This window comes from Nelumbo nucifera, chromosome 5 (assembly GCF_055504915.1).
Source record: "Nelumbo nucifera cultivar China Antique chromosome 5, China Antique-T2T, whole genome shotgun sequence".
Lineage (NCBI taxonomy): Eukaryota > Viridiplantae > Streptophyta > Magnoliopsida > Proteales > Nelumbonaceae > Nelumbo > Nelumbo nucifera.
The window spans coordinates 42,232,493-42,259,984 of record NC_142653.1 but is presented as its reverse complement, the minus strand read 5'-3'; the positions used below and the strand labels follow the sequence as shown (position 1 = coordinate 42,259,984).

The window sequence follows — 27,492 nt, the reverse complement described above, 5'->3', positions numbered from 1 at the left end:
TGCCAAGATTTTCTCTTGGGCTAAAGCTGTGCACATCACTACAGATTCTCTTCTTGTAATTAGTACACTCTCTGTAATGCTTTGATTATAATACAGATTATTGTGCTTGTACAGTCACATCTCTGGGAGTTTTATCCCTCCCAATTTTTGGGAATACAAATGTACTTTACCTTTTACTAAAAAAACGAGTTTTTTATTTATCCTACATTGCAAGCTTTTGTTATGTATGTATGTATGTAGCACCTAAAAACAGCAACAAGTACAAAACTACATATTTTCACCCATATTACAATTTTGTAACCCCACCACCTCCCATAAGCTTTCTCCTAAGTGTTCTCTCTTGACCTGAGAAAACTTGGGCAATATCAAAACTTAATCTGCCACAGATTTGCCAACAGCCACCACCAACTTGTCCGCCTTCCATTCCTTGTCTTCAAGTAATCTTTTATTCCTTTCCTTCCATATATTCCAGCAAATAGCAAATGGTAGACAGTTCCAGATTATTCTGGCCATCTTACCTCCTCTGATTCTTGGCCATGAGGAAAAATTTTCAGCAGGTGTCCTTGGCTGAAAATTTCTAACCCCAAAGAGTGCCATGAAGAGGTTCCGCAAGAATATATTTGTCTTGGACTGACTGGTTCATCACTTCATCCAAGTAAACATGTGAAGAACTGCATGGAAATAACTAAGCTAAGTTGAAGAATTTAGATGAGCTTGGTATTTTTCCATTTGCTGAATTGTTCGGCTCTCTTCAGATGAAACATTGATTGGACAAATATATATAAAGTAATGCAAGCCAGGAATGTAGGAAAAACCTTTTTAAAGCTGGCCTAATCTCATTCAAGTCTGATGAAAGGGTTCCTTATCTAATTTGGAATTCTGGATATCTAATGGATCACTATGAGCCATCATATCTTCGGTCTTTCCTAGCTTAAGATGATTAATTTATTCTGGATATGTGGAAATACCTATTTTTTATTTTATTGCCCTATAATTTAGGCTGATACATTGGAAATACCCAGTGTTTATTTTATTTCCCTTTAATTTAGGCTTTACTGCTGCAATATTTATTTCTGATGGATAGGGTTGTGATTGTAATTTGGCTATTTTAGGCACTTGAAGCTCCCAGGGAACCTCGCCGCCCTAAAGCTCATTGGGATCATGTTTTAGAGGAGATGGTTTGGTTGTCAAAGGCACGCATCTAGTTTTTATTGTTGCATCTTCTTGAGAATGATGTAATCTATGGAAATAATTTGTATCATATCATAATTCTTAATTATGCAGATAGATTATGCATGTGGGCATTATTTCTACATCTTGCTTACTATGCAACTGGTTGTCAGGACTTTGAGGCAGAAAGAAAATGGAAACTAGCTCAGGCAAAGAAGGTTGCAGTAAGAGCCAGCAAGAACATGCTGGACCAGGCTACAAGGGGCGAAAAGAAAGTGAAGGTTTGTTTTCTCAAACTAAAATATTATATAAAAATAAATAATAATAAAAATCTACAAAAAATGCCTTTAAAAAAGAATTCCAGAAAGTACTGCTAAAAAGTTAATCATTTATCTAATAAATTGAAGAAGAATAATTACCTACAAGATATAGAAAGATCTCTTGGACCCCCTTATACACATTATCTTATTTTTATGTGATATAGTCTTAAAGTTTAAAGATTGAAGCTGAATCAAGTTATTGTTTTCTCATTTTTATTGTTCTTTTGAAATTCAGGAAGAAGAGCAACGGTTGAGAAAAGTTGCACTCAATATATCGAAGGATGTAAAGAAATTCTGGATGAAAATAGAAAAGCTGGCAAGTTCATAGATATGATAATTTTATAACTCAATCAAATGCCAATGATTTCCATTCCTAGTCTGTTTTAATGAAGACTGTTACAAAATGTGATTTCAGGTTCTTTACAAGCATCAACTAGAACTAGAGGAGAAAAAGAAGAAGGCACTTGATAAGCAGCTTGATTTCCTTTTAGGACAGACTGAAAGGTAGAAAGCTAATTCCATTTCTTTTAAAGCTAAAAACAAATGTGGCATATTTATGAGAGCATGGGTTTCAAAAATTTACTGCATTGTGCAATATCAGCTGGTTGTGCATATTGTATAACCATGATATGACAATTGCTGAATTGTTTCAGGTACTCTACGATGCTTGCGGAAAATCTGGTGGACATGCCATTCCCGTGTAAATCAATGCGTGGTTCTGCATTAGAACATCCCCATAATCAAGATAAAGGAGGCAATGAAGACCTTACTGGAAGCACAAAGCACACTGATGGTAAGCATAACTTTATGTTTGTCTCATTCAATTTGATATGACTTTCTCAGAAAGCTTACACATTTTGAGCAGAACCCCTGTCAGAGAACATGGATGTTGATGGCGATTATGATATTAAATCTGAAGATGAATCAGTAAGTGTTTCTCTTCCATGCTTCTTCACTATTAATGATAAATTCTCCAACATCCTGGTAGTAACATGGATTTGAATGTATATGCATAAACATAATGAATCCATGTATATGTCAGACACCACTAATCTCACAAAACCAGATTCTGCTAGGGGCTTGTGGGTTTGGTGTCCCTTCTCTGATCTGGTTATGAAGAGAAAAAAACATAGCATCTGGGGCACTAGGGCAGTATTAAACTGTAAGGTTTGGTATAGACAAGGTCCTAATGTAGTCAGATCATTATCAATGTCTGATGCTGACATATACATTGACTAGCAACATCAAGTTGTAAATACTGTAAAATAAGAGAATGTATACCTAAAAATGAGGCAAAAAACCCACCTGCAAGACTCAAATGTACCAACTTGTTCCAACAGGCCATCTTAGCTTTTCTGCCATTACTTCAATCTACCAAAGTTGTCTATGTTTTATCTTCTCCATTTTCACTCACTTGAATAGATTTCTCAATTGAAACCAAGCACCATATCAACTCCATTTCTTCATTCACCTGGTCCTTCTCATGCCCAGTCCTATTAGTTTATTAGATGGGTTGTTCTCAGGATTTCTAATGCCATTGTTTTGGATTATAGCTTATAGGTACAGGCTAAACTGTTTCAAAACATTATATATACAACTTACAATATAAAAATTGTGTATTCAAAATCAAAACCAAAGTTCATTCATTAAATTTTAGCAACAAGCCAAGTGAGGTGTTCAATGCAATAAGAACCTTGCCCATGAGCCTAAGTGTGCATGATGCAGACCTTTTTTACACTGGAACCAATACATTTGGATTGTCTTGAGTATATCTTGATCAATGTTTTAAAACGTAGAGACATGATGTGAGGCATTTCACTTTCTAGAGGTGTGAGGTATAGTTCAGAATGTAAGAGGTGGAGGGCTCCTTAGGAGGAGGGGGTTGAGGAGGAAGAAGAGGGACGATCTTGTCTTTTTTGTTTCTTTTTTTTCTGAAAGATGTCTTGTATTAAGAAGAATGAAGATACATCAGCACCTATGGCATAGACATTAGGGGATTTTGGGGGCGCCTTGCTTGGAGGCACACCTCCAACTCCAAGCATATGCCTCCCATGCCTTTTAAAACATTTTTATTGATCAAGGTCTCATTATGTTTAGGTATGTAACTTACCCTCTTCCTAATTGTAAGTCCGAATCGTTGCATTGCTATGTTGTTGATGGCCTAGCAGTTACTAATGCTATTGATGCTTTCTATGCCTAGAAGCTCAACTTTTCTAACCAGTGATTGAAAAGGCATGCCTTGTGCACGACTAAGCACACAAGCAAGGCGTTTGCAACTTGCCTAGGCCCAAGCACAGCCCCTTTTAAAAAGTGTGCCTTGGTGTGCCCAAGTGTGCACCTTTTTTTTTTTTAAATTCAGCACTCCTTTTTGTACTTTTTAAGCATGCACCTAGGCCATGAAATAAAGAGATTGAAAGTTTTGCATATTTCAATTGTTGAGTACTGATGTGTTTTATATGTTTAATTTTATGTTTAGGTTTTTCACTTTGCATATGTTTTATATGTTATGCTTATGTATCTTAATTTGAGCTAATAGACTTTTTAAACCATATATTTTAAAATTTATGTATGCATTTTTCAACTAATATTGTTTTCATTATTTTTAATTTTTTTGCAACTTTTTGATTTTTGCATTTTATGTTTTTTTTTTTTATTTTTAAAAAACTTTGCTTCCAAAAGGTGTGCACCTCACCTTGTGCCTTGTGCCTAGAATGCAAAAAGCCCCTTCCACTTTTAAAACACTGTCCCTAACATCATTTCTATATTAGTCCCCAATCAACTAGACAATTGACATTGATTGCCTAATGGTTCTTCATCCTTTTGATGATGATACCCATCACCAAAATCTCAGGTTCATTAGCAGCCTCTTACTATTGCAGAATGCTCTTGTATGTATAACATGCTATTTGCAGCTATTTATGATGACTCCAATGACTCTGATTTCCTTGAATGGAGTAAGATGGTAATCAAGTTGGCCTAACCTACCCACGTCCCTTAAAATATCAAAGCAGTATTAAGAAACCTGGCAGTGGCTTCCTCATCATCTTAACGCTATTTTGATAAATCCATATCTACCATATATGTACCTAAAACAATAAATTTATCACATGTACAAAAGAAGTGTAAGATGGTAATCAAGTTTGACTTAAATTTGACTTGAAAATCAAATAATCCACACATAATGGCTCTTTAACCTCTACATATGATAGAAAATAAGTTCAAATCTGAAACTTTGGGATTCATAATTCAAATTGTGAATCCTATAGTAAATCATAAGATTTTGACAACATTGGTAACATGCTGTTCACAGTGCATGACACATCCAGTAATTGAATGACAGTGGCTTCCTCGCTATCAGCAAGACTTAAACAGTAACTATCATGGCCACCTCCCAATGTGAATAGAATCAAGATGAACTTTGATGGATACAGCTTAGAGAACCCATGACCCTTTGGATTAGTAGGAGTTTTCAGGAATTGGGAAGGAAACATCAAGGTTCAGTAGTCACAGACATGTAGTCTAGATTCTTTTCTAATTTTCTCAGAAAAAAATCCTTGAAAAAATTCATCCCCGTGATGAAAAAAGACTTGAAAAAATAACTGACTAAAGCTATAAATGTTGCTTCACCATGAAGTGGATTTATTTTCCATCTTGTGGAGACTTTCCATGCAGTGTCTGATATCACCTGTAACATATAGTGATATCAGAACTTATAATTTGATAAATGCAACCAAAAAGTAGAGATATGCAATCCCAAACGGCCAAACCCAAAGATTCGTTGAAGGCTCTGATACCAAATTGGAATCAATCTGGGGCTTAAGAGGGAGAAGCTAAACAATTTTAAAGAGTAGAAAGAGTTTGAGAAGAAGAGAGCCCTATTTGACTTGTTTTATTAGGTTGTGAAGAGAATAAAATAGAAAGTTACAATACTGCCCTTACAATATTATAGCACTAACATATCGAAACACTATTTATTATTGTTTTGGTGAAATTTCTTCACAAACTTGGCTGGAATCTATTTTTGAATAATGGAATTTTATTTTATTTTACTATCAGTTTGGGAGAGGGAGCGAAGAGGTGGTTTAAATGGTCTATTTGAGTTGGGCCAGGTATCTTAACACTGGTTCTAACCTGCTTTGCCTACTGCATTGTGGGTTTCCCAAATTACTTGTGCCCCTCAAATTAATTTTTCAACTTCTACTATATGCTCAAAGGCCTGTGAAATAATCTTCTCTAGATCAGCATATTTTGGTGTGGTGTTTTGTTATTGATATTCTCTTGTTCTTTGCATTTGGTGCTAGCTTAGAATGAAAATAAGGATTCTTTTATGCATTAATTTGTGACAGGAAGATGATGAACATACAATTGAGGAAGATGAGGCTCTCATTACAGAGGAAGAAAGGCAAGAAGAATTGAAAGCTTTGCAGGATGAAGTAGATCTACCACTTGAAGAGCTGCTAAAACGTTATGCCATGGGTAAATTTGAAGTGCATAATCTGGGCTATTTAATTGAGTGCCACTCATTTTGTAGCTTTATTTTGTCTCAACTCTGATCAGTATAAATATCTCCAGTTAGCAGAGAAGGAAGTCCAGAAGAAGGTGAAGCTGTAGCTGACCCAACCAAGGTGGAAGAAGGTCAGATTGAGGGTAAGAAGCACTTAGTGGCTTTGCTCTACAGAGTATGAACTTTCATATTCTTTGAACCAAGTGACTTGTTTGTTTCAATGCTTAAGATGACAGAAATAACTTGTTTCAGGAAAGAGGAGTTTTCCATCTATTGTTACTGAGATTGACACATGCAGCTCAGTTGCACTGGTCAGTCATCTTTGTGTATGTTCTTGGAATTTTAGTTTGTCACTGAACCGATTGCAGCATGCTTTCCTAAATCACCTCAATGTTCTCATTTCACAACAGGGAAAAAGTAGCGGTGACATTTCTGTATTGGATAATCACATCTCAAATATTGAGACACATGGAGCCAGTGTCGATCCAAAAGAATCCAGAAATTCAGACAAAGAGCATTCACCATCTGATTCCAATGATGAACAGGTAAGAAATGAGCCTCTTTTTAACTTTTTATGGTATTTTTTTACAAGTAATAAAGTGATTTATTAAGAATGATTAATATGAGTCAACAAAAATTACATAATAGAGATCCCACAGAGAGGTGCGAGATGAAAAACAACTTTTTTTGAGGGTAGAATTCTGCTGCTTCATGCTTTGGCATGATGAGTTGTGATGTTTGTTGGATTCTTTAATGTTCTGAGGTTGAAATTTTTAGAAGCCTGCAACATTATTCTATGATATTGGATGTGTATACCAGAAGCTTTTATGGATGGAAAGGAACAAATGTTATCTTGTAATGTTTTCTGTTATTACCCTATATTGTTTGAACCATGTAAAAGAGGAATAAAAGAAAAGGTATAGGTTATATAAACTTCTGTAACTAGTGAGCATTATGCCAGGACAACCATAATTAGTAATCCTTTTGATTGGTAACCATCAACTTTTGTTAGATGATTAAAAGAATGGAATAATTACAAAAATGATAAGCATCCCTTTAATAAGCTGACATAAGTCATATATCCTCCTCATCAAGTCTGCTGCGTTTCCTAATGATCTGATGTATTTCTTCTGTTTTAGGGTCCCTATTTCAATTTTAAGAGATTAGAGAAAGCCAAGGTATTTTTTTTTTATGTGGAAACATTGGGAACTAGAAAAGGGAACACCTCTTGAAGTGGGATACAGCTTGTCTGGGGATTTGGAAGTTATCCTAAGGAACACCTCACCAATAGGAAAATGGCTGTGGAATGTTCCTTTGGAGTCTTCAAGCAAGTAGATGCAATGCTAAGCTTGCAAGAATGATGGCCACACTAACTTCTCCATAGAAATTTTTGAGATTCATTAGATACAGCCTGACTTGTCTACCAAAAAAGAAAAAGATATGTGACTTGTAGGGACATGTAAAATTCTGGACAGACATTTGGTGAGGAGATGCTGCTTTCTGTCATAAATTTTTTACACTCTTTGCATTATCCAATTTTATAACTCTGCATTGCTTCTTGTGTCTCCACTAGGAAATATCCATCTTTATTTCTTTTTTGCATAATGCTTGCTTAGTATTATTAATTTACTTCTCATTTTGGTTCATATGCATCTGCACAGTAAATTTTTAGTTTTTTCCATGGACGAAAATGATTTCTGCTTTTAATAGTTAAAATTTGAACCATAGGAAATCCATTGTATTTGATTGACTGCATACATGTAGTTGCTCCTGACAACTACATATATGGACAAAAATGACAACCAATACTCTAGTTGCTCCTGACAACTGAGGTTGATGCAGGGTGACCACAAAAGTGACCAGTCTAAAACCAATAATAAGCATTTCTGTTTTAGTGTTCTCATTTTAATCATCTTTGAAATAAAATTCTTTTTGGGTTATTATCTTTGTGTTTGAATTCAAATGTAACCCTTTTCTTGAATGGTAGCTTTCAATTTAAGTCGTTGCCTTATTTTTATTTTTTTCAGGATGGTGATTATTTTCTTGCTTATGGAGAAGAGAAGGTACTATTAGATGAAGCTTATGAGTATGATTTATTTGCTTGTAAAAAGAATACTAAATTTATAATTTGACAATCATTTTCAATTGATATTTGCAATAACTTGTTGAAAAGTGTGTTCTGTATTGAATGCTGATATTATTTTGCTATTTTGTTGAAAAGGAAACTAACGCTTTCCCTTTTCCTGAGCAATATTGTCTTTATCATAATAGCTTCTGTCATGAACTTCCTTGCCAATCAAAATTTATAGGTCATTGACCTCATTATCAAGGTTCTGTGCTTGCACATTGAAATAGTAGTGGGCTAAGTTGTGAGGGAAAGGTTTTTTCTTTTTTTTTTTTTGGTAGTGACAGGGGAGAGTATGAATTTGTCACTGGACAAAACAGAATGGCTAAACAGGATTCAAGTAGCCCACCCCATGCTGATGGATTGTATGGAAGGTCTAAGATGTTCATTGTATGAAATAAAACTGCTTTTGATTAATGGTTTAATTGAGAGTTCTTGACAGCAATTAGAATAATTAGTAAGGACAATATTTTAGAGACAGAGAAGATATTGCACAAAAATGTATTGTAGAAACAAATTTCAGATAGAAGAAGAGAAAGTTGCATGTATTATGTGCTTCCAAACATAAAACCTAATCTAACTTTAATTTCAATAGGAAGGACTAATTTTAGATCTTATCAATGGATCAGCTAGTCCTTTTATCTATCAGTATTGATCAACCAGTTCTTAAAACCTATTTTAAATGATTGTTTGGCATGTAAGACATTTTATTACCCCCTTGCATGTTGTTAATTGATGGCCACAACTAAGATTAAGGTGGACAGCTGTTGGGTTGAACAACCAGGAAAGTGAGACAGGTAATTGAAGGTTCATTTCTGATCACAAATAAGAAAAAACAGCTATTAAAGTTGGGCTTCACAACATTTTTTTTCCCGGTCAATAGTTAACAACTTCACAATGGGGATTCACTTCTATACAGTCACTGATGAGCACAAAACTATTTACCACCATGGCACCATCTAATCATGGAAGCCACAGAAATGCCAATGAGTCCTAATGGTTGATTGTCAAAAATAATGGTTGGGCGATGGTTTCAAGTTAGGTCCATATCCAGTCTACTACTCCTGATGGCTGGGACCAACATGGATAATGTCCTTTATTGGGTACAATGAATGAATTTGTATGCTACCTACCATACGAAGATCTTAGTGCTTGGACAAGCAGTGATCACCCATTTAAACTTTTAAAGAATGTGCATGAAAACGAAGAATCAGATCATAATGCTTTAAACTTGAAGTGTAAATGTTATTACCTTTTGAGGATCTGATGTGAGAAATCAGATCAAGACTGTTTTGTTGAAGTGCTAAAGGAACTCAAGGATGTAATAATTGCTTTCCATCTGCAATGTCTTTAATATCTTTAAGAGGATCTTAATGTTCAGGAGTTGCTCATAGTAGCAACTAGCAAGGAATCAATGATCTAGAAATGGTAGAAATGGAACCCACCAAAAAACAGTCTAGAAATGGGGGAAGACCATGGTTCAATCGATACGCCTCTGTGTATCGGCAGAGGCGCATCGGTACTCAGATACACATGGAAATGGTATTTTTTTTTTAGTTTTTTTTTTTAAATTTGGTTTTTGGGGAGTTAAAAAGGAGTGGGGTCCCAAAACACCTGTAAACAGGCGTATCGGGACCCAAAAGATACGATACGATACGCCCAATATGGGGCGTACTGTATCAAAATTTTGAACCTTGGGGAAGACTTGAAAGAAGATATGCTTTAGAGTCCATAATGATGTTCGGCTTAGAGACTATCTCCTCTCCATAAATCTTCCTAAAATGTACTTGTATCCTCAGACCCAATGTTCAAACTTTGTAATGTATTTGCTACCGTTATGTTTTATTAGTTTGAGATCTGTTAAGAAATTCCTAACCATGTCAACTTGTATTTCTCCAATTTTTTTTTTTGTAATAAAAACCCGTTATTGATTAAGAAGGAAGGAATGTATGATTTGGCAAGTAGATTTTCAATTACTTTTGTGTTTTGTGGGGCATTTTGTTCTTGATCTCTCACTATTCCCTTATCCACTTAACTTTTGTCATATCTACATACTTTTAATGGAGCATTTTTTTTTTCAAGAAAAAAAATCAACAATGATAACTTCTTATGCAATAATCCCTTTTCCAAAATCTCTGACTGCTCTTAACCTGAATCTAAGGTCCAGGATGATGAGACAACCTTGTCTGAGGAAGAGGAGCTGGCAAAAGCAGATGCAAGTGACCCCTTAAATGAGGTAAAGAGTAAGCCAAGTCTAGTATTCAACTTATCTTTGTCACACATATACGGACACATATTGATTATTCTAATATTTGCATAATTTTATTTCCTCTTACCAGTGCTGTTGTTTTACAGATAGAGTTACTGCAAAAAGAGAGTGAAGTGCCAATAGAAGAATTGCTTGCAAGGTATAAAAAGGTAGGTAAGAATATTTCCTAGCAGTGCAGCTTCTGCTGTCTACATCCTGACCATGACTTCCCTTGTTTAATGTCCTTCTATTTGTCAGGATGTCAATACCGATGAAGATGCTTCTAATGAATCTGAGTATGCCTCTGCAAATGAGGATCTACTGGATTCTCCAGAACATGAAGATACTGAGCTAAAGAGGGTTGCTCCCATGAGTGAAGATGCTATTTCACAGCATGAAGATGATGAATTGAAGGATGCTGTGGATCCTGTTGCAAAAGAGTCAGAAGCAGGGCCTGACTTGAAAACTGAAGTAGAAAGGGAGAATGAGAACAGGATTGCTGATGCGGCTGCTGCAGCAAGATCAGCACAACCAACAGGGAATACTTTCTCAACAACCAAAGTACGTACAAAATTTCCTTTTCTTCTTAAGCATCCTCTTCGTGAGTACCAACATATTGGCCTGGATTGGCTTGTCACAATGTATGAGAAGAGACTTAATGGGATTTTAGCTGATGAGATGGGCCTAGGGAAGACAATTATGACGATTGCTCTCCTGGCACACCTAGCATGTGAAAAAGGAATATGGGGTCCCCATCTCATTGTGGTCCCAACTAGTGTCATGCTCAATTGGGAAACGGAATTTCTTAGATGGAGCCCTGCTTTTAAAATTCTAACATATTTTGGAAGCGCTAAAGAACGCAAGTCAAAGAGGCAAGGTTGGTTGAAGCCAAACTCCTTCCATGTGTGCATCACAACCTACAGACTTGTTATACAGGATTCTAAAGTTTTTAAGCGGAAGAAGTGGAAATATTTAATTCTAGATGAAGCCCATCTAATAAAGAACTGGAAGTCCCAGAGATGGCAAACCCTACTGAACTTCAACTCAAAGAGGCGAATTTTGTTGACTGGGACACCACTTCAGAATGATCTAATGGAACTATGGTCTCTAATGCATTTCTTGATGCCCCACATCTTTCAGTCTCACCAGGAATTCAAAGATTGGTTCTGTAATCCAATTTCAGGAATGGTAGAGGGACAAGAGAAGGTAAACAAAGAAGTTGTTGATCGCTTGCATAATGTGCTTCGCCCATTCATACTCAGGCGTTTGAAAAGGGATGTGGAGAAGCAACTTCCTAAGAAACATGAGCATGTCATATATTGCAGACTATCAAAGAGGCAGCGGAACTTGTACGAGGATTTTATCGCCAGCTCAGAAACACAAGCAACCCTGGCCAGTGCTAACTTCTTCGGGATGATCAGTGTTATAATGCAACTCCGTAAAGTCTGTAATCATCCAGACCTATTTGAGGGCCGTCCAATCATAAGTTCCTTTGACATGGCTGGCATTGACATGCAATTGAGTTCATCTGTTTGCATGATTCTTTCATCTGATCCATTCTCTTCTGTAGATCTAAAGGGGTTGTCTTTTATATTTACTCATTTGGATTTCAGCATGACATCTTGGGAGAGTGAGGAAGTTAAAGTTCTTGCTACCCCCTCAAGTTTAATCAAGGAGCGTTCCTGCCCAGAGAAAATTGGGTGTAGAATCAGACTTAATGATCACAAGAAAAGGACCCAGGGAAGTAATCTATTTGAAGAGATTCAAAAGGCTCTTTATGAGGAAAGACTGAAAGAAGCAAAAGAAAGAGCGGCATCCATTGCTTGGTGGAATTCCTTACAGTGCCGAAAAAGGCCCATGTATGGGACAAACCTTACAGATCTTCTCACAATAAGGCATCCGGTTTTTGATATCCATCATCAGAAGAATAATCCTTCTTGCTACTTGAACTTCCCTTCAAAGTTGGCTGATATTATCTTGTCGCCAGTTGAACGCCTCCAGAGGATGATAAACCTCGTTGAAAGCTTCATGTTTGCAATCCCAGCAGCACGGGCCCTGTCACCTTCCAGCTGGTGCAGCAAAACTGGGTCCCCTGTGTTCATGCACCAATCTTACAAGGAAAATTGCTCTGAAGTCTTGTCGCCACTTCTAACACCAATTTGGCCTGCTATTGTACGACGGAAAGTTTATTTCCCTGACAGGCGTCTTATACAATTTGACTGTGGTAAGCTGCAGGAGCTTGCTGTCTTGCTTAGGCGGTTGAGATCAGAAGGCCACCGTGCATTAATATTCACTCAAATGACAAAGATGCTTGACATATTGGAAGCTTTCATCAACTTGTATGGCTACACTTACATGCGCTTAGATGGATCTACTCAGCCAGAAGAGAGGCAAACATTGATGCAGAGGTTTAATACAAATCCCAAAATCTTTCTTTTCATATTGTCAACCCGTAGTGGAGGTGTTGGTATCAACTTAGTTGGAGCAGATACAGTTATTTTCTATGACAGTGACTGGAATCCTGCTATGGACCAGCAAGCTCAAGATCGATGCCATAGGATTGGCCAGACACGTGAAGTACATATCTATCGGCTAATCAGTGAAAGCACCATTGAGGAGAACATTTTGAAGAAGGCAAATCAGAAGCGTGCGCTTGATGATCTAGTTATACAGAGTGGAAGCTACAACACCGAATTCTTCAAGAAACTTGACCCAATGGAATTGTTTTCAGGTCATAGAATAGTTCCTGTCAAGAAAGAAAGAAATTCTAACAGTGAAATGGAGGATTTTCTATCAAATGCAGATGTAGAAGCTGCTTTGAAATATGCAGAAGATGAAGCGGATTATATGGCGCTAAAGAAAGTTGAGCAGGAAGAGGCTGTGGACAACCAGGAGTTCACAGAAGAGGCTATTGGGAGACTGGAAGATGATGAGTTTGTGTATGAAGATGACATGAAAGTTGATGAGAGGATTGCTGGAGATCAGAGTGGCTGGGTTAGTATTGTAAATAAAGATGGTGGGGTCACCATGAATGGAAATGATCAACAAGAAGAGAGAACCCTCACTTTGGCTAGTAGGGAAGAAGATGTTGACATGCTAGCTGATGTCAAGCAGATGGCAGCCGCAGCTGCGGCAGCAGGGCAAGCAAGTTCATCCTTTGAGAATCATCTCCGGCCAATAGATCGATATGCAATGCGTTTTCTTGATTTATGGGATCCTGTAGTAGACAAATCTGTGATAGAATCTGAAGCATTTGAGGAGGCAGAATGGGAGCTGGATCGTATTGAGAAGTTTAAGGATGATATGGAAGCTGAGATTGATGATGACGATGAACCATTCTTATATGAAAGTAAGTAACATTTAAGATGTTGTAAATTTGTTTATGTGAAATTATGACTAATAGCTGTGAGAATGTGTGTGTGTGTGTGTGTGTGTTTAACTCAGTATGTGGACCTAGTGAATTTTCTGCCTATACTGTAAGAGAAATGAATGCCCATCTTCTGGATTTAAATACCATTGGATGTGTGTTACATTTATTTTAGAACTCTGTCAGCAAACATTATAAGATTTGTACTTTGAGATCTAGGTTTTAATTCATGGATGTCCTACTATTTAGGATGGGATGCCGATTTTGCAACAGAGGCATACCGGCAGCAGGTTGAGGCCTTGGCTCTGCGTCAGGTTTGTAGTTTTATTATTATGGTATGCTCTTTGCGACAATTGTAGCTCTATTTGTGTATTTGACTAAGTGGTTATTTGCTTCACAGTTGATGGAAAAACAGGAATCTGAAGCTAAAGAGGCAGAAGAGGCAGAAGATAAAAACCTGGAGTCTGTGAAGTAAGACAACAACCAGAAATTTGTATATAAATTCCTTAAAGATATGTTTTCTAGAGATTTTATTGGACTATTTAGTGAAGGTTTTAAAGAGAAAAGAAAGAAAATCTTAGAAAAATCTTCTTTGAAATATGAACATAAAGACCCTTTTAGAGTTTGCCAATTCTACTGTTTTTTGTTAGGAAAATATATTAATGCACTTTGTTGTCAGACCATGAGTTGTTCATGTGTTTTCTTTGTTTTTCTTAGAACTTTCTGATAGATCAATTCATTTTTTGTAGATCGAACTAGTGACAAAGCTTAGATCAGTTATCATGTTAGATTTCAATCTGTGCCTCACTAGGTTCTCAAGTTGTCTGCATACTTCTTCAGTTTCTCATTATTCATACAAATTAAGGATCATCTTTGCACTTTCCAATTTCAAAATTTTGATTGATATATCAAGAGCAACCCTGCTGCAATGCTTATACATTGTGCTTAGGAAAGTGCAGTTTGGTATAAAAGGAAAAACTGGATTAAGGTACTTCTGCTACTTGAAGTTTAACTCCATAGCCAGAAAGAGACTCCCTAGTAAAGGAATAGAATGATAACTTTCCTGTTTAGTGATTCAAAAATGGATTTATTTATCCCTTTTCTATGGGCAGGAATGAGGCGTCTGCTGAAAAACGCAAGTCAAAGAAGAAAAGCAAGAAAGCAAAATTCAAATCTCTGAAAAAGGGGGCCCTGGCATCTGAATCAGAGGATTTCCATGAGGAACCACCAGCGGAGCCCATGTCCATTGATGATGATATCTGCCCTGAGGTTGTTACATCAGACATTTCACCACCACATTCTCCTATTCAGAAAAAACGTAAGAAGGCCCGAGCAACGCCTGAGGTAGAAGAAGAGACTATGACAAAGAAAAGTTCCAAGAAACTCAAGAAATCTGTTCCTGAAATTAGTCCTGTTGATTCCTGCACTCTGGATAAACAGCTTGATGAAAATAAAGAATCAAAAGCAGGTGAGAATGTGGTTGTTGATCTTGATATCAAGCCACCAAATAGGAGCAAGATGGGAGGAAAAATCTCTATAACTCCCATGCCAGTAAAGCGGGTTTTGGTAATCAAACCAGAAAAGATAAAGAAAAAAGGAATTTGGTCAAGAGATTGTGTTCCATCACCAGATCCTTGGTCTTCACAGGAAGATGCGATATTGTGTGCAATTGTTCATGAGTATAATACACACTGGAGTTTGGTCAGTGACACATTGTATGGGATGACTGCTGGTGGGTTTTATAGGGGGAGGTTTCGCCATCCTGCCCATTGTTGTGAGAGGTATAGAGAACTTTTTCAAAAATATGTTTTAGCTTCAACAGACAATGCTAATAATGAAAAGATGAGCAACACTGGCTCTGGAAAGGCCCTCCTCAAAGTAACAGAGGTAATTCTAAATTCCAAAACACTCTCATTTCTCCTCATTCATTCCTTGTTGGTGATCTAGATATAGGTACTTGCTTCTCATCATTCAAAATAAATAACAGATATGGCCCTTAATTAGATTGAATGATGGAATAGGATTCATGTAGCTGGCCCCAAATAATAGGGATCAAGCTTTGCTAGCTATATCTGGTTGCCATTAAATATATTCAATGAGAAACATTGAAACTTATCTGTTACTTTTAAGCTAAGATAGGGTTCAATACGGTTCATAAACTTACATGTTGATTTGAAATGACAGGGACACCAATACGGTTCATAAACTTTCATTTCAATTGACAAGAAGTGCAAACAAAAGATTAAAAAAAATAGTATGGAGTTTTGTTTGATTGAAACTCTTGGTATGCAACATTTGTGTATCGAGAGTATCAATACTTTGAATCTTGCTTAGAAGCCTCGGAAGGAGCTCTTAGGGATACTATCGAGAGTATCAATACCTAAATCTTGAAGAACCAGCACCATGAAGAAAAGTTGACATCAACACAAAAGAAAACTGTGGAAAAGGCAATATTTTATTCCAACTCTTGTCCTCCTTTATAGCAACAATATAAACCTTATATAGACTTATTTCCTAAATTTTAAGATTCCTAATTGCCTTTCATCTCATGGTTAGACTAACTTCAGATCTAACCAGGATTCCTAAAAAATTATAATGATTGACTTCTTGATGAATTACAACTTTGATACAAATTTTTAGGACTTACAATTTCTAAAACAATTACCTATTAAATCCTAAAACAACTAGATGTCTATCTTAAATCATGTGATTTTGGATTTCATGTCCAAATTGAACATAATTGTTTCATGTCCAAATCATGTGATTTTTGACTAATTGGATATGTTACTGAATAAACTTTCTGTTGGCATAAAAAGATTCAATTCATGAATTCAGGGTATCTTGAAGGAAGATAGACCTATTAATTATGTTATTACTAATAAAAAATGATGGACCTATTAATTGCATCTCTAAAAAAGGAGAAAATCCTTTAACTCTAATTTTAGAGAAATAAACTTAACCAATAAGATTATTGCATTCTTCTTAATTTCAGAACTCTTGTGATGAGAATTCTAACATGACTTTATTTTAGGTTTGAGAAGATGGGGTATAAAGAATCCAAATCTGATATGAGTACTAAGATTTAGGTATTCAAAATATTGATTCACTGTAATAAGATTTAGATTGTAATTGTATTATATAATTTCCTGAAATTATGTAATTTTTTAATTCAAATTTATTAAGTAGGAGATTTAATGATAGCACATGGATTTGAATTCCAACTCTTCCAGTGTGGACTTGACTTACACTATCAGTCCCAAGAATAGATAAAGGAGGGCTGTGTTGGCAGCCTGAACTAAAACTTTTGCCAAACTCTCATGGTCAAGGATCCTGATTTGTCTCTCCATGAAGCAGGATTCATGTAGCTGATCCCATATAGTTGGGACAAGGCTTAGATGATGTTGATAATGGTGATACAGATTGTAACCATCTTTTGTTTTGACGGAAGCTCTCCCTCTTTTAGTATAATCTCATTTACTTTTCAGACAACAAAAGCCGGAGATTTTAAGATTTTTATAATATCAGCCTAATTTGGTTAATTAGGCAATAAGCAATGACCTCCATAACATGTTTGCAATCAGTCTAGGTAAATCTAAACTAGACCTGTTCATAGGCCCAGCCCGTTCTAAGTTGGGTTGGGCATGATTTTAGGCCTGCAGACTTGGGCTTTGTCGAAAAAGCCCAGCCCGAGCCTGAGCCCGGCTTGATAATATTATATTAAATAATAAAAACATTTTTATTAAATAAAAATTATATATAAAATATTTTTTCTTTGTTCCTCTTCTTTTTTTTTATAGTGAGATCTTTTATTATTTTTGAGCTTTGAGGGATTTTAATATAAATAAAACACTTTTTTATTGAATAAAAAAAGAAAACAAATCTGTTCTCAAATTTCTGGCTGGGCTTGGGCTCAGGCCTGACTGTATTCTGTTGATACATAGACAAAGCCTGGCCCGGCCCAGCCCGTGAACAGGTCTAATCTAAACCAGGCTGTAGGTGAATAACCTTTTTAAGTGCTTCTCTGAGTCTAATTAATTTTAACAAATATGTATTAGAGAGCAAGAACAAGAGAGGGATTATTGCAAGAGGGAAGAAATTTCTTAATAAGGTACTCGCTTGTACAGAACTATAAAAAGAAAGGGTATGCACCTGCACAATAGATGTATTATGTGCAAATCTAACAAAGAACGTTAGTGAACTACCTTTTTTCTTTTTTGTTTTCTCTTTCTCGTTGTTTTTTGACCTAAGCATTTCCTTTATATTGGAAGAGCTTAGAAGCTGGGTGTCTCTATGTGATGTTTGTAGAGATGTTTTTTGTTCTGGTTTTTTTTTGAGGGTGGACTTTTTTTTTGGGGGGGGGTGTCCTAATTTTGGTCTTACTTGTACAGCTTCTCATTGTACAGGACCTTATACTTTTGATACTAATGCAATACTTTTCTTAAAAAAAAAATCTTTTATTTGGGAGTTTTATTACTTCCTCTTCTATCTGCCTTGGGTCCACCGAACTCCATGGAGGAAGTCATCTTTTCTTGTCCGATTTGATCATTGGGAAATAATGAGCTATGGATCGTTTTGCTATTTTCTATGTAATTTGGCAATAAAGAAATAATAAAAAATTTGACAGCCATGAGAGGCCTTTGGGGTGTGTGTACATGAAGATGTTGGGAATATCTTTGTTGACTAGGCACTGGCTCTTAATCATTTCAAAACTTGCAATTTTAGATCTGTTTTATGATGGGGAATGTGTTCTGGATGCAAGGGGTGGTATGATAAAGTCTTTATGGGTATGGACTTTTTCTGAATCTTCACTCGTAAAACATTAACAAGAAATAGTGAGGATAAGAAATAAGAAACCTCCAACACCAATTCATGTCTTCAATTTTCCCCTTAAATTTCACACATTGTCTTCTCAAAATTCAATTTTGATGGTTCTTTCTATGATCTTTCTTTATAAACCTCACTTTAGGCCCTGAAACTGGCAATTAGCAACATTTAACCCATATGGACACTCAAATAGGAGTTTAGCTATTCAAATCATTTAACCCACTAACAATCTTATTACAAGCAAATAAACTAAAGAGGACCCCGTGATAGATATGAAAAAAGTTAGACTGTATTCCTTTCTCCCATTGACACTTGTAGTAATGGCATAGTTTTCAAGGTGCCTAGGTGAAGCTAGGTAAAAGGGGGACGCCTTGTTACCTAGTCGCCTAGGTGGACTTTTTAAGTAAAAAAATATATATATCGTAGGGTAGCTCCCTAGGTTCCATAACCATATTTCCTTAATAATTATCCATAATTTTCATAAAAAAAGTATAAACTTCATGCTAAAGTATAGAAAATCAAGATATTCATGAGAAGAAAAAGAAAGAAAAGAAAATTCAAAAAAAAAATATAGGGCCTATTTTTGTTATAGGAAAAGAAAAAACAGAAAAGGTGGAAGAATGTGGTGATTAGACAAAATTTTAGGTTAAAGTATCCATAATTTTCATAAAAAAGGTATAAACTTCATGTTAAAGTATAGAAAATCAACATATTCATGAGAAGAAAAAGAAAGAAAAGAAAATTCAAAAAAATATAGGGCCTATTTTTGTTATAGGAAAAGAAGAAAAGAAAAGGTGGAAGAATGTGGTGATTAGACAAAATTTTAGGTTCTTCCTTTCTTATTTTTTATTGGAAACGGTAACTTCATTAATACAAAATTAAGTACAACTTTCAACCCCTAAACAGGTGTTTGAGTCCCCAGGTAGTTCTATATTTCACCAAGGATCAAAATTTCATCATGTATCAGCCAATATTATCGTATCAGGGCCTTCCCGATACACCCCTACAGGGGATGTATCGGGTCAGTCCATGGTTCAGAGGGTAGCCGGGACTTAAACCAACCCCTCTGAATCGGTTTTGAAAAAAATAAAACACAAAAAAAGCACCGATACAGGCCAATATGCCCGGCTTATCGGCCTGTATTGATATTTAGAACCTTGCTTTTCACATTCTTTTCTTATCACTATGTATATAACTGAATTAAATAGGTTGATAGATTCATCTTTTCTCTTCTAAACCAAGAAACCTCTCCTTGTCATTGCCCCCCCCCCCCCCCCTCGTCTAATTTCTAGGTTGGTATTGGAATAAGGACTCATTGTTAGTAAGTTGGAAACACAGCTGACCTGGTAAAAAAAAAAAAGATCAACCTGGACAGTTGAGCCACTAAACCGTTTGAACTGTTCACCAATCATGATTCAAGCCAATTAACTAAAACCTTGGCTTGATTTTAGTAAAATTATTATTATTATTATTATTATCATTATTATTTAATCAATAACTGAGCATTTACTAATGCAAATTAATAGGTACATATTACAAGGATTAATGAGAGAGCTAACATGGTTTTATCTCCCCATACGGCTGTCCTTACAAGTGTGCCTAAAATTAAAGGCATGAAATATATTAACATATTAACTATTTTCTCAATAAAATTAAAGACAAAAGTCAAAATATATATTAAAGATATATTAACAGAAAAAAAAAGAAAAAAAGTAATTGTTGCCACTTCTGCCACAGCCACTCTCTCAACCTATTTCCTTCTCTCCCTCTTTATTAACATAGGATTGTTATGATCCCAATCTAATAGTTGTAGACTTGTAGTGTTATCGTGGGTTTAATTTGACCTGGATGTTTGAACTGTCAACCCACAACCTAATTTATTTGGCCACTGGTTCAGGTTTTAAAACATCAGTCAAAACTATTAGGGGTTATTGTTCTTTTTTCCTGCCGATCTTGCTAGCCCAGAATCCTGCAGACATCAGCAGTTGTATGGGCAGCCTGCAGCTTTTGAAGGACATAAGATTTCAGTAGTACATAAATTTTAGGGGTTTTAATGAGAAAACTCGACTGACCAATCAAAAAAATGAAAAAATAACCCTCATTGATTTGAATCAGTTTGATGTTTTTTACATGAACTTCTGTGAGAAAAAAAATAAAGTCAGATCGAGTTGTGCAAGTACAATAATGAATCATCTTTGCTGGTGAATGGGATTAGAAGACTTTAGATCATGGGACTCTTTCTTTTCTGATCCAAAAAATCAAGTCTCAGCATTTTAGGTGTATTGAATCTGATTGGAAGTCTTAGGTTATGTTTGGTTTGAAGGAAAAGATAGGGAAAGGAAGGGAAAGGGAGGAAACCTATACAAGGTTTGTAAAGGTTTCTTTATCTTTCCTTTCCTTTCCCTACTTTTTCCTTCAAACCAAACACACCATTAGTATAGAAATTTCAACCAAAAAAATAAAGCTTCAGCATAGTTTTCAAGGCGCCAAGGCGAGGCTAGGTGACCATGGGGTGCCCAGGCGCCTAGGCGATGGAATTTAAAAATAAGGCTTGCCGATGGATTTCTACCCCTTCTGAACTAGTTTGTTTTTTTTTTGGTTTTATGTATTCTGCACTTACTTTGTGCTTGTATATCTTAAAGTGTTGCTTCAAGTAGGCAAAACAATATATTAGAGTTGCAACTTGCAAGTTAGAAGTTAGAACTAGAAAGAACTGAAGGGGGTGGAGCCCCTATTTTAGATCAACAATACATAGGGAACAAATACTAAAATAAAAGAAGAAAATGAAGAAGAAAAGTAGGGGGCGGAGCCCCTGTTCTAGACCCAGAAAAGCTGGTGAAGAAATATTAAAATAAAAGAAGAAATATAAAGAAAAGAAGGGGCGGAGCCCCTGTTTCAGAAACCAATGATGAGAACAAAAAAAAAAAAAAAAGCTGAAAAATGCAAGAAATTAAGAGCAAAAAAATGGGGCGGAGCCCCTGTTCTAGACCCAGAAAAGCTGGTGAAAAAAATACTAAAATAAAAGAAGAATATGAAGAATAATAGAAGGGGTGGAGCCCCTGTTCCGCCCTGTTTCAGACACCAATAATGAGGAAAAAAAACTGAAAACATGCAAGAAGTTTAAGAACAAAAGAAGCGGGCGGAGCCCCTGTTTTAGTCCAATAAAATGATTCAAAAAACATGGAGAAAAGATACAAAAAGGAAGAGGAGAAAAACAGGGCGTAACCACTGTTTTAAACCAGGAAACAGAGAACAAAACTAAGAAGAAGAAGAAGACTGATAACCCACCTTAACTTTGGAGGACTGTGTGGGAACAATAAGAAGAAGAAGAAGAAGAAGAAGAAGAAGAAGAAGAAAACTGATAACTCACCTTGACTTTGGAGGACTGTGTGGGAACAATGGAGGGCTGTTGTTCTCTCCTCTTCCTCAGTTTGATTCATTTGTCAAAGTGAAACCCTTGAAGATTAATTTTGTTTTTACTTTCCGCACAAGCAGCACAACATGATAACATGCAACAGGTTCTATTATAAAAACTAAAACAACCAATAAAATATTATATATTTTGTATTTATTTTTATTTAATAAATATTTATATATTATATATTTGCTTTAGCCCCCTAAGCATGTGCCTAACATAGTTTTTTGTGGCGTTTGGGCGAGGCGTTCTTTGAAAAGTGCCTAGTTGCCTAGGCATCGCCTTGACAACTATGGCTTCAGGTGTTTTGAGGTTGATAATAAATCTCAAATTCCTATTGATGCCGATTTAAGATTTTTATCTTTTATTGATTGTTATACATCAAAGAAAAATATTATAGATTTTTTTACATATTTGGATGTCATTTTCTTAGGTTTTAACGTGCAGTTGTACATGTTTTAACATTTCTCATAGATTTGCTTGTTAATACTTTAAATTTCCCTATTTCTTAAATTTTTCCTTTTTGTAAGAAAAGGTAAAGTATTGTATTAGACTGAACAAAAATATACAAAGCCTTGTTCAATAAGTTACTGTGCAGGGGCCAACAACCAAACTTTGCAAATTGATTACATTGAGGACCTAGATACAAATTGTAAGTGGAATTTTACAAGATTTCCCCGTTGTACATGGCGGAATACCCATTGAAACCAAAACTTTGAACTATGTGTATATTTGACAGCGTAACTATATTTGTATATGTATGTCTTCATAAAAAAGAAGGTGCACATGTATATATTTCAATTTTGTGATTTGAATGCAATGTGCACGTATGCAATTCAGACGCATTGGTTGGGCTTAGATAGCCTTGTGTTTGATACTGCACTTAATCAGTATAACATGGATTCTATAGGTATATAATGAAAGAATTCAGAAAAACATGGACTATTCAGAAAAACATGTCCACAAGTTCTTGCTTTTTCATCTTGCAGAGTTAAACTCCCAGCCAATTGCTAGATTCTGCTTCCCATGCCTGTGTGTCTGTGTCCATGCAACGCTGCACTAAATTTTACATTGGTTAGACGTGGACACCTAATGTCAATAATACTGCACTTCTGCCTATCAGATTTTGAATGCTAGTTCCATGTGCCAGGAATTCTAGTTAGATGTGGGTGGAGGTCAATCTTTATTTTGTTGCAAACATGCAATCTTTTCAAGAAAGGGGAGAGTACTCATACTGGGAGTTTCTTGTGTGGCAGGAAAACATTCGCACACTATTAGATGTGGCCAGTGAGCTTCCAGATAATGAATTACTGCTTCAGAAGCACTTCACAGCCATGCTTTCTTCTGTATGGAGGGTGAGATCCCGCAGTGATCGCAGGCATAGTGTGTCACAGAGTGGCCTTTATTCTGGTGGAAGCTATTTGTCCTATACTCCCATCTATATCTCTGGGAGATTTACCAGGGAACCACCAGGGAGTATTAACCTTGCAATTGTAGGGCAGAATAGCAAGTTAGTAGCAGCTGCCCTCCATGATGCTAATAGCAAACAACAGGATGACCTGGTATTTCCTTCAGATCAAAGAGATGAAACTATGGCAACATCTGAGCAGCTAGAGGTAACATTGGAATTCCAGGGTGACGGTGATGATTGCTCAACACCTTTGCCACCATTTCTTCATCTGTCGATATGTGGCTTAAATTCACCACCTTTAGCAGATGATCAGGCAGTAGGAAAAGTGTTTCTAGGTTCTTCCCATGACATAGCAGAGGACCGTTTCAGGTATGGGTTTGTAACTGTTTCAATTTCTTTCAATCGTTAAAATTTGTAGATAATTTCATAATTTAATTGAAGATTCGAGCCTTGGTAGGGTGGACTAATGAGGCAGGATTTGTGCTGGAAACCAAATAGATTTGATAAAGCTTTGTTGAGTTGAACTTGAACTCCAGTATTTTAAGTTCAGTTTATCTACCATGAGGGGATAATCATGTGATCTGGTCACTCAACCTCCATTTTTTAACCTGTCATTCAGCTGGTCACATCCCTGCTTCAGATCAACCTCTAACCTGCTTACAAAAGCCTATTGACTAGTCGAATGGTTAACCGCCCGGGTCAGCGGTTTTCTGACCAAAATCAACGGCTTTTGGGAATGACCTGTCAACCGAGGCAGTTCTGCCATTGACCTGTCTGAACCATTCAGTGGGTTACTTGGTTTTTATAATTTCATTTTGAAATGTTTGTATTAATGACATATTGGGCTGACCCATTGACCTGGATGATTAAAGCACTGATATGTTGATCCCGAGGGAAAAATGGTTAAACCTCTGGACTAGGTTTCAAAACACTGCCCACTCTTGATCAAACTAACGAAGTTAGTTAAATAGTTTCATCTGTTTAACCATTTCTTATATTTGTTTGTGACACATTCTTGGAGGTTGGAGGAATGAATGTATTCATGCAACTTTGGTGTGCTGGTACTTGGGGCTCATACTGGACTTTGAGCTGGTTTGGCCTTTAGACATATATACATTGTTAACTTGTCTGCCATCTGCTCATGACTACTGAAATAACAATCTTGTTTGTTTAATTTGGACTGGCACCCATGAGAATGCAGGTATGAGTCTGGGGGCAGCCTGCGGCCACTTTTGCTATAAAAAAAAACAAGCAAACAAACAAAGGTTAGGACTGTACCCAGTCTACCTCTCCCAAGACCCTATATAGCTTGGGACCAACATTAGGCAATGGCCTTTTTTATGGTAAAAGTTAATTGAACTGGGTAGGACCATGCCTGGATCCCCATTCTATGGAATCATAATCCTATTTAAATGAATATGGAGTGCAGACGTACTTGCATTTTGGCTTTTGAAGTTGCCTTATCTGTCATCATGTGAATAAAGTCCCTTGGTATTTTATCTGATTGAATTTTATGAAATTTACTGAGTTTTGTATAATTTATCACTCAGGGTGGCTTCAAGAGCTTGCATTGAAGGTGAAGCTCATGTTTGGGCTGTGTCAGCTTTCCCAACATGTGATGTTAGATCTAGATCCATGTCAAAACCACAGTACTTGGGCAAGCACAAGGCCTCCAACATGGACTCCACCAAGCCGTCTAAATTCAAGATTCAAAGAACAATAGAGCATGGCGAAGAAGATCACCAGATCCGCAAACCACCACTTCCTTCACCCAGAAAAGTTGCTTTTGATTCTGTTAATCTGCCAGTCCCCACCACTGAAGCCACTGAAGACAGTGATAGCAGTGGCTATCTGCATTTTGGCATTGATGACAATCTAGTTCCAGAGATGGAGGGTCTTGCATCAGTTCCGTATCACTATGACCCAGGTTTCATCTCAGACCTCGATGATTGTACATTGCCTGAAACTGTCGACATTGGGTAAGGATACCTCTGAGACGTGGACCCTCGGGATATTCTTATCATGCAGCTTGGCATATTTTGGGGGAAATCTGGTCACTAGGTTGTTGGAACCTCAGAACTGATCGGTGCTGTAGCCCATAAATTCTAGGACACGGGTGGTGATCAGGAATGCCATTGAATTGAGATACACGTTCTAGTTCTGGTTGGTGCAGCAATCAGTTAGCCTTCACAACTGCCCTGTCTGTAATTGGGAATGCGGTCTGGTCAACCAATTGTGCATTCTTTTTGAGACAATCCAGGCAGTTCGTCTATGGCTCATCTCTGTTAACGTGTGAGAAATGGGTGAAATTGGGGCGGGTATGAACAGGAAGATGTATAGCATATCTGCAGGAGGGTGCATGGATATATGGTATTTCCCTAAATTATTTTTTTCACAGGGAAATCTCATTTTCTGTAAATCAGTATCTTTTTTATAGGCTTATTTTTCCTTAAAAAAAAAGGAAAAGAAGAAAACAGAGGGAAAATGAGTACGGAAATTATTTGAGTTTCTTGCTTATTGGATCCTAATGGAATTAATTGATATTTCCATTTCTTAACCAAAGTCATCCAAACTGAGAACTACAGCTTTCAAAATTGACCTGATCATATCCAAACTAGTCTAGGTCTTTCCTTGTTGTGGGTATGGACTAGTTTCGACCATTTGTGACAGACAAGAATTGGAGTTTGTAAGAACTGGGTTTAGCACCAACTTAAACTGGAAATCTTATGCGCGGAAGCATTTTTATTTGTTTTCCTGTTGCTTCTATTAACTGGGCAAATTTAGAAGGCTGATCCACATTGCAAGTATCAAAGAACGTTAGAAGTATTCTTTATTCCTATGGCTCTGGTGAAATATACAGTTACATAGCAGATGCCTTCACCGGTGGTCCATTATGTTGGTTTTCTTTCTCAATCAAAACCTTCCTAGAAGGATTTATATGCTCTAATGAGATCAGCTGTTAGTTGAATCCTAGGCATTCTATCATGCGAATTATATAGAAACAACAAAGTGAGTGCCCGATGACGTTCTTCTCATATGTATTGTGGGGTGACATGGCCAACCTGTGTAGAAAAGACATTGCCTATGTTAATGTTTTCACCATATCCATGCATTTGAAAAGTGTGTTCTAATACATCTCTTAAACTTTGCCTTTTTGCTATAATACCAATATTTTGAATTTTGGGATAACAGTTGAAGCCTACAAATCCCCAAACTCAAGTAGGGATGAAACTTGGGCAGGCTCTTATGGTGGAGATCGAGGATGAAAGAATAATCAAACCAAAATGACCTCCTATGGTGGAGACCTAGCAATAACGCAAACTTCACAATCAACTCCGTGTCTCTGTCACTTGGCTCCAATGCAGCCCAAATAGAGAGGATGAAAGAATAGTGAGAGTTACAAAAAAATAATTTATAAGAAAATTGAGAATCCAACCAAACCTAAAAATATTCATGTACTCCTTAGCATGAAAAAGCTCCCCACAAAGAAAGGCTATAGGTTCGAGGGTGCAATATATTATAGACCCCAGTTATCTGGTGGGCATGGATGAAGAAGAATCTGCATTGGTCTTGCGCCTGGTTGAACACCAACTCGGGCCCAAAACAAAGAGGATGTGATTACATGGTTTGAAAGAATAATGAAAAGCTTGAATGGTGAAAAGTGGTATGCATTCTATGGAACATATGGAATCAATGTAATCAATGCGTCTTCCGGAAAAGGAGACCAAAACTAAATCCCGCCCGTCTCACTGAGAATGCAGCGGTAGGTCTTAGAGACTGTCAAGATATAGCTTAATGGATGAAAATATGGACAACATGAGACCAGATAACATGCCAACAAAATATGTTCCAACATCCTACCAACATCATCTGACACCATACATCTCATACATGACAGATCCCACTTTTATGGTGGGCCCCAGTTTTACAGTGTGATATGCAGTGTCACTGTATCAGATCAAGTTGGTAGGGTGTTGGAACGTGTTTTGTTAGCAGGAGATCCCACATAGTAATTCATCCTGATTCTGATTAGATGGAAGCCTCCCCAACTCCATCAAACATAAATCAACTTCAATGCTTCCATAAAAAATAGGATGGAGGCCTCTAT

General features: G+C 36.7%; 1 protein-coding gene across 6 annotated transcripts in view; it reads left to right on the top strand.

Annotated features, from left to right (window-relative positions):
• Window positions 1-25,946, top strand: part of PIE1 (SNF2 domain-containing protein / helicase domain-containing protein) — a 34,758-nt gene extending 8,812 nt beyond the window's left edge. For 2 of the 6 annotated variants that reach the window (XM_010244496.3, XM_010244495.3), the window contains 19 exons: window positions 1,113-1,193; window positions 1,344-1,451; window positions 1,726-1,806; window positions 1,906-1,994; window positions 2,144-2,283; window positions 2,356-2,417; window positions 5,837-5,966; window positions 6,063-6,137; window positions 6,247-6,305; window positions 6,405-6,539; window positions 8,022-8,057; window positions 10,281-10,355; window positions 10,475-10,537; window positions 10,626-13,716; window positions 13,984-14,048; window positions 14,135-14,205; window positions 14,847-15,621; window positions 23,230-23,753; window positions 24,935-25,946. In XM_010244496.3, the coding sequence (XP_010242798.1) occupies window positions 1,113-1,193; window positions 1,344-1,451; window positions 1,726-1,806; window positions 1,906-1,994; window positions 2,144-2,283; window positions 2,356-2,417; window positions 5,837-5,966; window positions 6,063-6,137; window positions 6,247-6,305; window positions 6,405-6,539; window positions 8,022-8,057; window positions 10,281-10,355; window positions 10,475-10,537; window positions 10,626-13,716; window positions 13,984-14,048; window positions 14,135-14,205; window positions 14,847-15,621; window positions 23,230-23,753; window positions 24,935-25,367 (6,093 nt within the window). In that variant the 3' untranslated portion in view covers window positions 25,368-25,946. Of the gene's footprint in view, window positions 1-1,112; window positions 1,194-1,343; window positions 1,452-1,725; window positions 1,807-1,905; window positions 1,995-2,143; window positions 2,284-2,355; window positions 2,418-5,836; window positions 5,967-6,062; window positions 6,138-6,246; window positions 6,306-6,404; window positions 6,540-8,021; window positions 8,058-10,280; window positions 10,356-10,474; window positions 10,538-10,625; window positions 13,717-13,983; window positions 14,049-14,134; window positions 14,206-14,846; window positions 15,622-15,918; window positions 16,159-23,229; window positions 23,754-24,934 lie in introns of those variants that run through there. The other 4 variants (XM_088887410.1, XM_088887409.1, XM_010244497.3 and 1 more) reach the window with 3 other exon arrangements.
• Window positions 25,947-27,492: the final 1,546 nt, after the last annotated feature.